At 41.9% G+C, this 16,861-nt stretch overlaps 1 protein-coding gene and 1 long non-coding RNA gene across 5 annotated transcripts in view; one reads left to right on the top strand and one right to left on the bottom strand.

Moving 5' to 3' along the window:
• Nucleotides 1-6,138: 6,138 nt before the first annotated feature.
• LOC134808362 (uncharacterized) lies at nucleotides 6,139-10,962 on the top strand. Its single transcript, XR_010151143.1, has 2 exons — nucleotides 6,139-7,427; nucleotides 9,743-10,962. It is a non-coding gene; the product is annotated as an uncharacterized LOC134808362 (long non-coding RNA).
• RHOJ (ras homolog family member J) overlaps nucleotides 7,719-16,861 on the bottom strand; it is a 90,606-nt gene continuing 81,463 nt past the window's right edge. For 2 of the 4 annotated variants that reach the window (XM_009427914.5, XM_509996.6), the window contains one exon: nucleotides 7,719-11,812. Coding sequence is in view for 2 of the 4 variants with exons in the window: in XM_509996.6 (XP_509996.2) it covers nucleotides 11,666-11,812 (147 nt within the window). In the remaining 2 variants the exon portion in view is untranslated. The remainder of the gene's footprint in view (nucleotides 11,813-16,861) is intronic. The other 2 variants (XM_009427913.4, XR_002939299.3) reach the window with 2 other exon arrangements.

Here is a 16,861-nt window from a genome sequence, read left to right as displayed (position 1 = left end):
GGTTTAATGTTCTATTTTTGTGCTGGTCAGCCTCCTGCCAGGAGGTGGTGCTTTCCAGAGAGCATCAGCTGTAGTATTATGGGGATGACTGGTGGGGGGCAGGGCCCTAGAACTCCCAAGATTATATGCCCTTTATCGTCTGCTACCAGGGTGGGTAGGGAAGGACCATCAGGTGGGGGCAGGGCTAGGCATGTCTGAGCTCAGACTCTTGGTCAGGTCTTGCTGCTGCTGCTGCTGTGGGGGATGGGGGTGAGATTCCCAGGCCACTGGAGTTGTGTACCCAGGAGGATTATGGCTGCCTCTGCTGTGTCTTGCCGGTTGTCAGGGAAGTGGGGGAAAGTCAGCAGTCATAGGCCTCATGCAGCTCCCACGCAAACCAAACAATCTGTCTCACTCCCACCGTGCCCTCCCACCCAAGAGCCCCCCAGACCGTTTCCAGGCAGGGGGGAATCTGGGCTTGAAAACCTGCCCCAGGCTATCTGCCTCCCAGCTTCCAAAGAAAAGGGCTTGGTTCTTCCCCGGCCTGTGGAGTCTGGACACCGGATTTGCGCCTTCCCCTGAGTTCTGGCCAGGAGGCTTCTCACAGAGTCCAAACTGTTACAAAGTTCAGCTAGACAATTCCTTCTTCCTGTGGAGTTTTACCCCCTGCTCCTCTGGCCGCCCTCCTGATGGATCCCTGTGGTGCCATGCAGGAATGGGCTGCTTGGGGACCCAGCGAGCTCCCAGGGCCTTTCTGCTGCTTCCTGTACCCCTGTATTTCCCTTGGCTTTCCAAATTGACTCAGCTTCTGGTAAAGTTGGAAACTTTTCCAGCAAACAGACCTTCATCTTCTCCAGTGCAGGTGTGTGTTCAGGAGAGGAGGGTTTCCCTTTCCCCCTTCCACAGTTGGGGCACTCACAGTTTTGGGGGGGTCTCCTGGGTCCTGCAGGAGCAGTCCGCTTCATTCAGAGGGTCTGTTAGAATCAGAAGTGTGTTACTTTGTAGCTAATAAATGGTAAAAAGGGGGAATTTCCTGGAATTTTATTTTTCAGTGGGAGCTTTTTTATTTTGAAACAGTGTTTCTCTCTGTCACCAAGGCTGGGGTGCAGTAGCACGATCTTGGCTCACTGCAGCCTTGACTTCCCAGGCTCAAGGCTCAAGCAATCCGTTGGTTTAATGAATGGGATTGTCTGGAATTGTATACAGGGAAGTCTAGTAGGCTTAGAGGCTTGTGGTTGTGATCCTAGAGTGTCTGAAGAGGGTACTGAAGCTTTCTGAGCAGGTGATATCTGGGACAAGAACTAGGGAAGGATGAGAAAATAAGGGGAGCAGGAGTAAAGCACTGTAATTGGCAATGTAAGGCAGGGATTTGTCTCCAATGTTAAGAAATGTAGAGGGATTATTCTATTCTCTTTTCCAGGTCCTCATTATCAGAAATAAAGTAAACCTTTCCAAGCTCTTTGGCTTTATATTTGACCCTAAGTTCCTCTGGCTGTACAATTTCTTTAGCATACTAAATAATTGAGTTTTTTTAATAAAGGCTTCCTGATACACAAGAACAGTTAGTTATATGCTTTGACCTTGATTGTGAGCCATTGGGGCTTTGGAAAGCCATGCAAAGCCAAAAATACAAACACCTCCTTATCCACGCCCCTGACAACACCAAACAAACAGACATTCGCTAAAAGACAAAAAACATTTTATTTTAATAAAGAATATCAATAATACTAAGAATAGTAGTTTTCTTTTGGTAATTTCAAAGAATTACAAGCAAGGAATAAATGTGACTATCTCCAAGTTGCAAATGTGAGTTAAAATCGTTTGAAAGAGCATTTATTCACTGAAAATAAACTGTACACATACACAATAAGGGATATTGATGAACTATTAATAGTTATTATCTCGAGGAAGTATATACATACAGAATTATGCACTTAAAATAAAAATTTTATCCTGTTAGTTTGCAAGTTCTTTCTACATGAAATGCATGAACAGATCATGCTTTCTTGGTTTTACTGTGTTGCTCACGTAAAGATTATTCAGGTGATGGCTTGGCGTGGTGGCTCATGCTTGTAATCTCAGCACTTTGGGAGGCCGAGGCAGGCAGATCACTTGAGATCAGGAGTTCAAGATCAGCCTGGCCAACATGGTGAAACCCTGTCTCTACCAAAAATACAAAAATTAGCCGGCTGTGGTGGCACATGCCTGTAGTCCCAGCTACTTGGGAGGCTGAGGCAGGAGAATCGCTTGAACGTCGGAGGCAGAGGTTGCAGTGAACTGAGATCACACCATTGCACTCCAGCCTGGGCAACAGGGTGAGACTCTGTTTAAAAAAAAAAAAAATTTCTTCAGGTGACCCAACATGGAGGAGTGAGCCATCAACGTCAGACGATCTAAGCTTCCAGACTGTTTTGAACCTCCCATCTTCCATTTCTTCTTGGAATCTGCATATCAAAATTAAAATATTTTGGGGGACCAGTTTTACTGAGTGGAATTAAACTATCCAGCATTTTAAAATATGTTGGACATGTTTTTAAGAGGAAGATCTTGTTCAGCTTTTGGCTCCTGCTTGAGCAAGCTCAAGGAGCAAATGCTGAAACATCTCCCCACTGCAATGTCAACTCATTAATGAGAAGCAAAGTCCAACTGAATTCAGCTGCAAATTTCAGCATTAACAAAATCTGAGCCAACTTCAGGACAAAGCCGAAAGGAACTAATGTATCATAAATTTACCCATGCCAACCTCTACGCTGCAGACAAGGCAAGGAGAATGTGTGGGTTCTGAGCAAGGGCAGGGCAGGGAGGGTTCTCTCCTTCAGCATGTGATCATTTCAATGTGCCTAATTCAGTAGAAATGTTTTTATTCAAATGAAGAGAGACCTTTAGTTATCCTGGATGGGGAATTTATTTTACCACTACAGAAAAGGCACTGGGAATTAAACATTTTTAAGATTACAAGTAAATGGATTCTTGAAGGCAAATGGATTGTTGATACCAGTTTTCTCCCATTCATTTTTTTTTGAAGAGGATAAAATAGACTTTCCTTTGTGGCCTAGGAAAAGAAGTAGCTGGGGCAGGGTGCCATGCTGTGGCAGGCTGTAGGAAGATAGGCAGGCCCTTGTGGTAGAAGCCCTTTTGGCTGCTTGCATCAGTGGTTACAAGGAAGAAATCAGGGATACATTTGCAATAAAGAGAAATAATCGGCTGGGCACGGTGGCTTACACCTGTAATCCCAGTACTTTGGGAGGCCGAGGCAGGCAGATCACCTGAGGTCAGGAGTTCGAGACCAGCCTGACCAACATGGAGAAACCTCATCTCTACTAAAAAAAGACAAAATTAGCTGGGCGTGGTGATACATGCCTGTAATCCTAGCTACTTGGGAGGCTGAGACAGGAGAATCGCTTGAGCCCAGGAGATGGAGGTTGCCGTGAGCCGAGATAAACACCATTGCACTCCAGCCTGGGCAATAAGAGTGAAACTCCATCCAAAAAAAAAAAAAAAGAAATAATCTTTGGTAAGATTCTGTTTTGGGATTTGCTGAAACCCAAGAATGTTAGCTGCTTTGGCTAGCTGAGTGGCTCCCAGAGGTGACAGCTGTCCCAGTTTAAAAGCGTGTTTTTTTTTTTTTTGAGATGGAGTCTCACTCTGTCGTCCAGGCTGGAGTGCAGTGGTGTGATCTCGGCTCACTGCAACCCTTGCCTCCTGGGTTCAAGCATTCTCCTGTCTCAGCCTCCCAAGTAGCTGGGACTACAGGCACATGCCACCATGCCCAGCTAATTTTTGTATTTTAGTAGAGATGGGGTTTCGCTGTGTTGGCCAGGCTGGTCTGGAACTCCTCACCTCAGGTGATCTACCCACTTTGGCCTCTCAAAGTGCTGGGATTACAGGCGTGAGCCACTGTGCCTGGCTTTTAAAAGCTTTTCAGTTGAAAGGTAATCTTGGAACACAGGTGGGTTCCAGTTGCTTGGAGCATGAGGAACACCTGATTGAATGTCCTAACGTCAGACCTGTGTCTGCAAATGGAAAGTGAAGCCTGCTGCAGGAAGAGGGAGGTGGTTGGTGCTTCCTAGAAGAGGTGGGCCTTTAATGACTACACCTGCACAGTGCTATCAGGTCCTTATTGTGGGACCGAATCACTGACATCCTAATGAAAATATTAGCTAGGCCATTTGCAGGTACAAGAGCACAGGTGGTCCTTGTGCTCTTTTTTGATTTGTTTGAAGGTAGGTGTGATTTGCCTTCAGGACTTCATCAGCAACAATAGGATTTGAATAAGAGGATAGGCTGCTGTACGTGGTTGTGTACAATTTTTAAAGGGCTCTTGTACACAGGGTGGGGTGTGGGCAGGGAGAACAAAGCATGGTCCCCAGTGATGTTTAGTAAAAATATGTCTAGAAAGTTAATAAAACTCTGGTCTGTGCTTAAGGCAATAACAACATGAGTCTCTGGCATGAGTCTGTGTCCTGATTAGAGGACAGGTTGTTTGTAATCAACCCTTATTCTGTCATCTAGATTTCCGTGTTTTAAGCAATGAAGACAGAAACTCTACCAAAAGTTTCATGCCTCAGAAATTTGTTTTATCTTTACTTTGTGAGTTTATAAAACTTCATGTACCCTGAATCTTTCTTATGTCTTCATGGAAAAGAATTTTGGGGGAGCACTTTTTTCTCACCCTAATAAACATGAAAAAGACTTTCAGAACAGAAGTACTTTAGATCTAGCAGATCTAGCAAACCAGATGCTGCTTTTCTGCTTTTGATTCTAAAATATGCATATTCCTTTCCTGCAGCTGGGCAGCACATGACAAGAAAAAGAAAAGACTTCTGACAGCCCTTTTATTCATCCAGTAAATGTGAGCAACTCAAATATTAGCCTAAGGAACACTCAAAAGGTAGCATCTGAGAGACAGGCTAAGTTGTTGGTTCTTCGTTAGGCAGCTATGTGTTTGGATATAAAGACTGATGATGAACTTGGTTGTCTCCGAGACCAGTACTTCCCCTATTTCACTGTGTATACAAATCACTTGGGAGTCCTGTTAAAAATGCAGATTCTGATTCAGTAGGTCTGGGCTGGGCCTGAAATTCCACAGTCCTTGGTAGCTCCCAGGTAATGCTGACGCTGCTGGTTCCCAGGCCACATCTTGAGTCACAAGGGGCTGGACAATTTCTTGTTCTAACAGAGGCCTGGAGAAGGCAATTTTCTGGAATGGCAGATGGAGACACCCTCAGATTTCCCAGAAATATGAACAGAAAAAAGACGATTTAATGACGTAAAAGTCAGAATATGGCACAAAATAAATTGTAATGTTAAAAAATGCATAGAATAGGCTGGGTACAGTGGCTCACGCCTGTAATCCCAGCATTTTGGGAGGCCGAGGCGGGCAGATCACAAGGTCAGGAAGATTGAGAACATCCTGGCTAATACGGTGAAACTCCGTCTCTACTAAAAATACAAAAAAAATTAGCTGGGCGTGGTGGCGGGAACCTGTAGTCCCAGCTACTTGGGAGACTGAGGCAGAATGGTGTGAACCTGGGAGGGGAGCTTGCAGTGAGCCGAGATCGTGCCACTGCACTCCAGCCTGGGCGACAGAGCGAGACTCCGTCTCAAAAAAAAAAAAAAAAAAAGCATAAAATAATATTCCAATAATTATGACACAGGCACACAGAATCACCATTACATAAGATGCAGATTGTAAGAACGCCATCCCGTGAGCAGGTCAGTCTACTTCCCTTGACGATCATTTCCTCTGCAGAGATTACATTAGGAGGAACATGAACTGTTGCAATTGGGATAAAATTCTGCTGAGATGTACTTAAACAGTAATTACTGTTTACTTAGAGCAGAAAACAATTTAAACCAGGTGATGAGAAGGATGTAGAATTCATTAGCTTTCTTGCCCACAGCTCCTCTAGGAGAAAAGAATCTGATTGCTTGAAAAAAATTGATTTAAAAAATGGCAAATGGAGGTAATTTTAGATATGTATTCACAAAGCTGCCCCAAACATACTGCCCTATTCAGAAGTTGTTTCTATTTTTTTCCCCCAAAGAACTAACATAAGCTCAAAAGATTGAGACAGACTTGCACAGAATCACTGGGAGGCTAAGTGTGCTGAGGTTGCTTCAAGGCATGACTCAGGTGTGGGCCCTGGAGACCCTCTCCTTGTAGAGCCTCACACATCATTTCCCCTGTAACAATGATCAGATTCTGTTTGGCAAAGATCACAGCATATACTGGGAGGCTTGGAGGACATGGCTAAAAATACAGCAAAATTACTCCAGTTATAGTATCATGGAACTTCTGAGTCACTGCAGAACTCATAGAACAAAATGAAATGATCAAAGTAGAACATATTTAAAACACACGCACACACTGAAGCAACCCTAGTTTTTTGACATAATATCCTCTAAGGACAAAAACATAGATTGTGACCAAGATTAATGGTGCAGATTTTACTCTAATTTCCGGTAGTGGAATTTCAAAGCCAAGAACTATTGTTGAACTTGAATCTCACCATTTCACAGAGCAGCCAAGCCCTCTTTGACTCATTCGTCCCCTAACAGAAAGAGATCTTCAAAATAGCACGGCGGAGCTTCTGATGGCTGAAGTGCTGCTGAGTAGAACTTGTGCTTTAATTTCCTTTCTGGTCTTAGTTGACCGTTGTGGCACTGTGAACTGTTGCTTTATCTCGTATTTTTTTTTCTGTTATTGTAGTTGTACATTTTAAATACAATCTTTCTATTGAGAAATATCTCACTGACGGTGAATAAATATTATTCATACAAGTAACTCTCCTTCCAGCTATCCCCAAATCATCCTTTTCATGTTCCTGCTCAATGAAACTTTCAAAATCATTTATTCACTCATATTTCTTGGCAAGTTTTCCTTGACTGCCTGCTGTGTAGAAGCAGAGAAAGTGACAGGGTGATGTCCTCCATTGCTATTAAAGCCCCAAAGGGCTTTGCCCAGGGTTCCGCTTGTTTTTTAGTGAACTGTGAGGTGGAACTACCCAGGATTATCACATGGTTAGCCCTGTTGACTGACTCTGCCTAGATACCCAGAACCATGGAGTGTTCTTCACGCTAACAGTCCTTTCTTCCTGTGCTTCTAGAGACCAGGCAGAAGTTACCAACTTCCCGGAATAATTGTCAGCTGTGCGTTTTGGCTGTTTGGGTTTAGCTTCCTCTCCGTTCTCTAAATATTTTCTTTTTCAAAGTGCCTCACTTCCTTTGTTAGAAACTAAGTTTCCCTGACCTTCTCTTTTCCTTTCTGTTTCTAATGGTCCTTGAAATGAAAATAGTTCGTTGAGTTTCCTTACGTGTACTTGGGCAGCCTACTCAATGACTCGTGGGAGAATAATAGCTGGTGACCTGTGGCGCTCTCCGTTGAGAGAGAATGCGCAGTTTGCATTTTGGCAGCTAAACATAGGGATGGATTTAAAAACGAATGGGTAAGTAGCTGGATAATAATTTCCAGTATGATGTCAACATTTCCTTAAAACAAAGCCTTAATTTCTAATCTTCTATCACTTTGGTCTCAAGGATGAGTTTGCCTTTATGAATGTAATATGGCAATCTTGAAAGCCTTACCTCAAGTCAAATATTTCTTCTTGAAGATGTTCTACTTTGCAAGGTACTGCCCACAGGAATGTATACCCTAAATAATGACTTTTTTTGTTGTTGTTGGCTTCAACTTCTGGATTTAGTTTTATTTTCTCCTAAAATTGTGAGTGTAGTCGTGATTGCTTTTTTACTACCATGTCATACTATTTCCTCCTTGGGGGTCCTATGCAAATTGCGTATGGTCCCATCCACTTCATTTGGTACTTCCCTTATGAACTAGAAATCTTCCAAATGGTTCTTTGCATATCCTGATCGGACATATTCTCACTGAAGTCTCAGGACCAACCCCTGCACCTTGTCATATGTGTATGACTTAGTTTTTGACTTCCTGGCTTAGTGCTTTCTGGGTTAGGGTTGCTATAATTATTGTCTTCAGCAATTGTTCATTTTTCTTTCGTTTTATCCATTACTTCTTTTATGTTGAAATTTCCCCACGTGATCAAGTAATTATTCTTTGTAACTTTTCTTGGCAGAGATCAGCCTGGATTTCTTACTGTGGATGTGGCTTTGATTTGTGTCCTAGTCCTTTTTTGTTCCCAAAATAGCCCAAGGAGTCCATTCATTCTACCAAACAACCAACCATCTGAGTGAAATAAATATGTTTAGCTACTTGATTGAGCCATTATTAGATGGGGGTTAAATTGCCATATACTGTGGATTTCAGGTATCTTAGTATGTAGGTCAAATTCTCTAGTGTATTACTAGTTTGATGGATTACTTTACTTTATTTTTAGTGGCCTAACTACATGAAGTTATGTGTTTAAAATGTGGCTGGAATCTATAGGATAAACAGTTGCAACTCTAATGACATGGCTACAAATCTCCAGCTTAATATGTGATAATGAATACATTGTAGTATTGGGTTGAAGAGGATTGTATGGGAAGCAGAAAAACTGAGATCTGTCCCAGCACTGCTACAACACACCTCTTTTTACCCATCTAGGCCTGAGTTTCTCATTGGTACAATGAGGAATTCGGCTATAGTTTCTGAGGCCTTGTCTAGCTCTGAAAAGCTAGGATTCTACTTTCAAATGGATATCAGCTGCCACTTCTTGACTTTGGAAGATGGTGTAGACCATTAAAGGATCCTTCTTCAAATTTCTATGTCTCTTCTTTTTTTTGGTGATAGAGTCTCGCTCTTTCGCCCAGGCGGGAGTGCAGTGGTGCGGTCTCGGCTCACTGAAAGCTCCGCCTCCTGGGTTCACGCCATTCTCCTGCCTCAGCCTCTGGAGTAGCTGGGAGTACAGGTGCCCGCCACCATGCCCAGCTATTTTTTCTGTATTTTTAGTAGAGATGGGGTTTCACTGTGTTAGCCAGGATGGTCTTGATCTCCTGACCTCGTGATCTGCCAGCCTTGGCTTCCCAAAGCGCTGGGATTACAGGCGTGAGCCACTGCGCCGGGCCTCTATGTCTCTTCCTATCTTTGGTTTCAGAAGACAGTTTAATCTTATAGCAGAAAACACTTTTTAGTGAAACAAACTGGATCTTGCCGTGAAACAAGGAATAACTGATTAATCTGGCAGAATGACATCAACTTATTTAGGTTGCTTTGTTCTAGATTGTTTTATTCAGTAATTAGCTCTTAAGACCCTTGGGAGCCTGTGCTCTACCCAGACACTAACAACAGTCTCTATCCAGTTGCTGGTTCTGGGTGACATGATCTCCCCATCATGATCAACTTACTTCCTGTGGCCCATTAGGGAAGTGGTGACCTCGGGAGCTATTTGCCTGTTGAGTGCACACACCTGGAAACATACTGCTCTCATTTTTTCATCCACATCAATGAGAAATGAGTGGCCCGTTAGCAAGATATAACTATGCAATCATGCAACAAAGTTGCCTAATAACATTTCATTTATTACAGGACTAAAAGTTCATTATTGTTTGTAAAGGATGAATTCATAACCTCTGCAGAGTTATAGTTCATACACAGTTGATTTCCATTTATAAAGGCAGAAAGTCCTTGTTTTCTCTAAATGTCAAGCTTTGACTTAAAACTCCCGTTTTTCCAGTCACTGGAGTGTGTGCGTATGAAAGAAAATCTTTAGCAATTAGATGGGAGAGAAGGGAAATAGTACTTGAAATGTAGGTTGTTTTTTTATTTTATTTTATTTTATTTTATTTTATTTTATTTTTTTGACAGGTTCTTTCTCTGTCACTCAGGCTGGAGTGTAGTGGCACAGTCACAGCTCACTGCAGCCTTACCTTCTGGGCTCAAGTGATCCTTCCGCCTCAGCCTCCTGAGTAGCTGGGACTACAGGTATGTGTCACTACAACTGACTAATTTTTAATTTTTTTATAGAGACACAGGATCTCACTATATTACCCAGGCTGGTCTTGAACTCCTGAGCTCAAGCGGCCCACCCGCCTCAGCCTCCCTAAGTGTTGGGATTAGAGGCATGAGCCACGGTGCCTGGCTATCACGCAATTCTTAAGTGCTTATTCCAGTAGCAGAAGAGATTAGAAAGGCTGGCTTTTTCCAACAGTGGGAGCTTGAATCTGGAAAATCTTAAACTAAAGTTGTTGTAATTTCACACTACTAAGAAGCACTTTGCTCATGCAACTGAAAAAAAAATTAAGTGCCTACCTGGGTGATTCCAGGGCACTTATAAGCAACTAAGACTAATTAGAAGCCCTCATAGCCTCTAATGAAAAGGTAGGAAGTAATTCGCTCTATGATACAAAAATTCCTGGATGTTTGGAATTGTTTTACATCATTGGGCACAGGATTCCTTACTGGGAGCTTTTGCTTTCCCAGGGCCAAAGTCCCTGTTCTATGTCACACATTGTGGAGGGCAGGGGACAAATGGATACAGAGCTTGGTATCCACTGATATGGCTCCCACAAAGACATTTGGGAGGATGAGTAAGGAAAGAGAGAGGCAATATCTCAGTACCAGTTGTAACTGGAAAATGTCATTTACATGGAATGAGAACTTACATGGGGCGAGCTGAGAAGCACTTTCAGTTGAAGCAAATAGAAAAATTAAGGCACTTTCCTTTACTTTTAGTTATTTTTAAACACGTATCTTTATGCTCAGATCTTTCTTTTATAACTGGGTTATAACTGGGGAGAATAAAAGGATCCGGGCATGAGAGAAAGTGAAATCAAGGGAGGAAGAGGGCATGCAATGGGGGAAGGGAGGAGCAGGAATGTCCACTTTACTGAATACACAATACTGTAAAAGATGGATCCTGCCACATTCTTCCCCCAATCAACTTGGATGAAAAACAGAAATACTACATTCTTAAACACAGTTCATTTTTAGTTTGTCGTGGCAATACATGGAAAAAAATCAGGCCACTGCTAAGCATCTATAGAGTGCATCTTTGGCAAAAATGTGGACCTGCAACAATTCGGATGGTTTTCTTTCAATCAGGTTCAAAAATCATGGCTCTGTAAATTTCCAAAACTTTTAAAGTCTTCTCGTGTCTTCTTATAATCAGGCATTCAGAGGTACGTGTTGGTTCTAATAGCTTTGGTAGAAACATGCTGAAAATAGAAACGAATATAAAATGCCTTGTCTTTAGGCTAATTTGGTATGGATTTTTAAGGCCTGAGTGAACTGGAAATTAGTACATTTCTTGAAATAATACAAATGAATGTGAGACACATGGGTAGAACAGCAGATTCAGAAAAAAAGGTTAGTATTGTAGTCCCAAGTTTTGTAAAAGACATCAAGTAAGGCCACCAATAGAGGAACCAAGTTTCTTTTTCAGGTTCCCTGGGGTGATTTCCTATCAGCTTCACGTTCATGAGCTGGGGATTTGTAAAATGTGAGATGGCCTTTGACTTTGTTTTTGATGCGATCAGCAGCGGCACTGTCTGCAATCCAGGCCCAGCATTCTCAGAGAGCGTGCAGTATGGATGTTTCTGGCTGGCAGGGAGGTCGTGGCAGTGGGCTGACTAGTGTGCTGTGTTGGGAGGGCTCAGAGGGTGATGGGGCAAGCCTCCGTGCAAAGGGAGTTCCTTTCTGGTCGTGCCCTCCTTTTTGGCTGGAGCTTGGCCACAGAGATTGGCTGCCATTCTCATCCCTGGATGGGGTGGAGGCAGGTCCCAGACAACCTCAGATAATTGAACAGCAGCTGTGACCCTCAGAACAGCGTTTCTTCTTTTTCTTGGGGTGGAAAATGGTGAGGATTGCTTCATCAAAAACCGCTTTGAGACCTTTCTGAGTCAGAGCTGAACATTCCAAGTAGCACTGTGCTCCGATCTTAAACACAAAAGAGAGAAAGGCATGAGAGATAAAAAAGAGAGAAAAGCACAGTGGTATCAACTCACTGCCCAGACAAGCACTTACTTCTGCCTGTCCTACAAACAGCCTGTGGGGTGGTTTGGATTATGTTTGTCTTTTTTTTTTTTTTTCCATTTCAATTTGTATCTGTTATCCTATTTTTTTTTGTATTTTTGTATTTTTTACTTTCCTTTATTAGCAATAAATGGTTGTGGATCACGTCTGGAAAGCAGTAAATCCTAAAATTGACCCATAGCCATTTATTCCTAAGAACATAAAAAATGCAAAGATCTAAAAAATTAGGAGACAATTCAAAACCAATGATATAATTTAAATATGTTTTGTGAAGAACAGGGGCGCATGATCTTGTTTTTCATATCCTCTCATTTGTAGGCAGAATGTGTAAATCATGTACAAGTGAAATGTATCTTCTTTGGTATGATAAAAGGCGAAGTGTCAGCTTGGTTGATAAAGCAGATAGAAAGAGAGTGAGTGATATGGTTTTATAGGTCATTCTTGATTAAAATGTACCTCTTTTAAGGTATCCCTCAACAAGGTAATATCCAATTGGCATTATTATTTAGTTTTAACATACTTTATTTATTTATTTTTGAGATGGATTTCGCTCTTGTTGCCCAGGCTGGAGTGCAGTGGCACCATCTTGACTCTCTGCAACCTCTGCCTCCTGGGTTCAAGTGATTCTCCTGCCTCAGCGTCTCAAGTAGCTGGGATTACAGGCGCGTGCCACCAAGCCGGGTTAGTTTTTGTATTTTTAGTAGAGACGGGGTTTTCCCATGCTGGCCAGTGTGGTCTCGAACTCCTGACCTCATGTGATCCGCCTGCCTCAGCCTCCAAAAATGCTGGGATTACAGGCGTGAGCCACTGCATCCAGCCTTAACATACTTTAAAAGGCATATTTTTTAAAAAGTTAAAAAAAAACCCCACTAAAACATGTAACAATAACAATAAAACGTAACGATAATCATAAAAGACATTTAATGCCAGAGACATCCTCCTTGTCAGTGTACAGTCTATATATTTAAATGATAAGGTATTTCATACTTGCATAGGGCTTCATTTTAAATATTCTGATGATTTCATACTATGGTGTGTTTGATAATCACAAACCTCTCATGAGAAATATAGAAATTCAGGCCAGAACTATAGATTCTCGTTTAAAAATCACAGACCAGGGCAGACTGTATTTAGCAGTCAGCTTCTTGTGAAGGAGACCTGCGGTTTTATTTGTTCATAAGCTCAGGAAGAGTCAATGATGTGATGTTGGCCTTTTACTATTAAGGACATCTGGAGAAATGACTTTAGTTTTTGATTCGCATTTTAAGAATCACTTTGAAAAATTAAAGCAGATTCAGAAGAGGTTGGCTAAATGGTGAGTTCCTGGAAACTACAGCAGACAAATGGCTAAAACAAGGTAGCAAAATCATAGGCCTATTATGCCCAATAGCTTATGTAAATGATAAAGTGGGGCTGGCGCAAGACAATAGGGAGTGGAGGGGACTATGGTGGGCCGTAAAGCACATGCCCCCTCTAGGGTGTGCAGTCTTATCAGCTTCCAAGTGGTAATGTTGGTTTACTGTTGCCCATTTTTGTATTTTTCAAGAGGAGTTGGAAATTTGGATTTTTTATTTAATATTTACCAGTTTATGAAGTATTTACCATGGGCCAAGCAAGACACTGATGTGGGATATATTTGGCAGCAGCCAGCCAGTTTGCAATGTGTGGACTAAATGAACTTGTGGTTTAGCTTAGAACAGAGCGGGAATAACCCCAGAGAGGTAAAATGAATTGCTTATGGGCACTCACCTAGAAAGTCAAAGAAATAGACCCAGAATCTGGGTCTCTTGATACATGTTCATTTCCTTGCTCTGTGACAGTAACTGTGACCCCTATCACTCAGCTCTGCAAGAAGCTGGTTAAGTTGACAGTTAATGAAATGAGATTGTCCACTTATTTCAAAGGCCACAAATATGAAAACTAACCATCAAATAAAGTGGTTTTGGTTGGGCCCAGACACTATTTCCTAAACTCTCTGACAGAGATTATGCATTTTTAATTTTTTTCCTGACAAGAATGGTTACTGTATGAGCCAAAGGAAAATACCAAAAGAAAAAGATGTTGGATGTTGAAAATCTATTTTATGGCTTTCATTTTGACCATGGTTTGGTTTTCAGATTAGAAAATAACTTTTTTAAATAATTAAAAACAGTTAGATACAAGAGAGGAATAAAGCACAGAGAAAATTTTCCTAATAACATGATGAAATGCCTTCTGTTGCATTTTGGGACTGTGTTCAATGCTTGATTCAAACACATGTGAAAAGCACATTAATCTAATGGCAACGGCGTTGCCAACTGAATGATTCTGAATGACTTGACTGTAACGTGGTGGCACTTGTCTGGAAAAATACCTAGAAACTGCTGTAGCACCTTTCTATCTGGAATACCTCTCCACTAAGGATCCCAAGCCTAGGATTGATTCTGCCTGGAATTCCAGGACAGCTGGGCTGAGCTCGCTCACACCTGGAGTCCTGCAGGAGGGGCAGGGCACTCCCCATCCTCCTGCCCCCAGTGTGCAGCTGACAGCATGTCAGGCTTTGCCTTTCGATGGAGCGGGAGGAGCCCAAGCTTGTCTCTTCCAATTCAGACATTTCTGAAGATAATGAGATAGCAGATAAAGGCATTATTGTGTAACTGAGTTAATATGACATTATGTTGTACTGATAGAAAAAGTAGTCATCAGATTATTGGTGTCATTTGGGAAACACGTGTGAGAAACAGAACCCAGTTATGAGGTAGGTATTGTTACCATGTGTCAAGTGCTATGAGGGTTGGAGAAGAATTCATCCCGGTTCAAGGAAAAAGCACAGCCAGATTGCTAAAAAAATGATCTGTGTCCTCAAAGATGTGAAATGAAAAATTGTCTCAAGGAAATGTGGCCCTTATTACAGCAGCAACTTCATCTGCTCCTTGGAGCAAAATGACCTACACAGGCAAGTATTTAGAAGCCATCTGGGAGGGTTCAGGATTCAAGCCTCCTTGTTTAGATACACATGCAAGCAATCTGGAATGTGTTCTACCCAAATGACTTATTTTCAAGAAAAAAGTAGAGATTGAGGGTGTAAACTGAAAAAACACTTTTCTGATTGTTTTATAATAGCTAAAACTTATCTCAAAAGCAGGGACATTTATCAGCGATGTACAGAAGATACAAGAGTGATAAGAAATAAAAAAAAAAAAACATAATGACTAATCAAGTAAAAGAAAACCTAGTACTTCTTCCGTGTTGTTCTAGTTGGGGCAGGACAAGTTATAGAATAAGATAGAAAGTAACTGGAAGGGATAAAGGCAAAGAGATCTTCCCAGCTGTAGACATGTCTGAGAGGGCTCATGGATTCAACAGCAACTATAGTTTGCTGAGCTGGACCTTGTGGTACATGAGCTAATTTCATTGTCACAAGAACTTTACAAGGAAAAGTCTGTCACCATCCTCATTTCACAGCTCAGGAAACTGATACCCAGAGAGGCTAAGTAACCTCCCTTATGGCCACACAACTAAGAAAATGGCAGAGATTCGAATTTGTCTGCCTCCTGAGCCAAAGTCTTAACTACTCTTTTGGGCTGTCTCTAGCAAATGTAATGAAATTGTGGCTGAAAGAGCAAAATTAATGAATAAATGGGCAAAGCTGTTACGGATATAGTAAAGGTGATGAGAGAAGGGAAGAAGGAAGGCATGTCCTGTAAATGGAGAGAAAAGAAGAGAAGATGTTAGTGGAATAAACAGAGTAAGCTCGTATCTAAAGAAATGGCTAGTAGCAGAGTAGTTCTGTATTCCTCATTTGAGAATTAGCAAAGGCACACAGAGAAGGCAAATAGAGAGCCAAGAAAAAGAAAAAGAACCAAACAGGTTGTAAGAGAAAAGCCGCCATCTCAACAAGTCAGCATTATGATCAAATTGGTGAAAGAGGAAAAACATTTCTAGGCCAGACAGATTTGCTGCTGATCTTTGAAGACTATAATGCAGAGATGCCAATTCAAGGGTGGCTAATGTAAAGTGTGTTACTTGAGTATAGGATAATATGGAGTGGTGGGGATTGTGGCAGACTGAAGAATACATGCTTAATCTAAGAGACTGTTTAACAGTTTCTGTTGATGAGGAAATGCTGGGCTAGAGTTGCTCGACCTTCCGAATTTCTTTAAGAAGCTAGAAATATGTTTCCAAACTGTTAAATGTTGGCCACTAAATTGCATTAAAAATACGTGTTTGGAGTGATGAAAACATTTGTGGGTGAACTTTGGCCCGTCAGTTGCCAATCTGCTCCCTATGCTTTAAAGGATGCCTTTGCATGTCATGGTCTCCCTGTCTAGAATTTTGTGCCCTCCCCAGACCCCTTTGCCCACCTGAAAAACTTTTCCTCATCCTTCAAACCTGGATAAGATGTTAACTGGTTAAAGAAATCTCTGAAAGCTCCTTCCGTGAATGTATTAGTCTCTCTCTCTTCTGTGCTACCTGGTACATTGCCCAGATGTGTGTTACTGTGTTTATCCAGGTGGCATGCTTTTGTTTGCCTGTCTCCCTCCTCTTCTGGCCTTTGTAACCCAGACACCAGCGGTGAAGTGACTTTCAATGACCAAGGGAGAAAGGGAAAATGGCCAGCACAAGGCAGGTGGCAGTGACTCTTCCAGTCAGGAAGAGGGCATTAAAGACTCCAGTTGATTAACGTGACTGAACATTGATGACAGGATGTTTGCAGCAATTTTGCTGCTTTAAATCCCACCTGCGCATGTTAAAAACCCAGCAGGAAACTTAGCAGGTGCCAAGTTAAAGAGTGACAACAACAAAAGGCACAGTGTGAAGAAGATGGCCGGAGAGGGCAAAGAGAACCCAGAGATTAAAAAAAAAAAAATGGCAAATTCCTGTATCAAAAAATACCTTAGAAAGTCTGAACTTAGAAGATCATGTTTGGACTGTATTAGATGGAACTGGGAAAGAGAACGCACAAAGAATTAC

This window comes from Pan troglodytes, chromosome 15 (genome assembly GCF_028858775.2).
Source record: "Pan troglodytes isolate AG18354 chromosome 15, NHGRI_mPanTro3-v2.0_pri, whole genome shotgun sequence".
NCBI classification, from domain to species: Eukaryota; Metazoa; Chordata; class Mammalia; order Primates; family Hominidae; genus Pan; species Pan troglodytes.
Note: the sequence above shows the minus strand (reverse complement) of the source record. Positions and strands in the feature narration are given on the sequence as shown.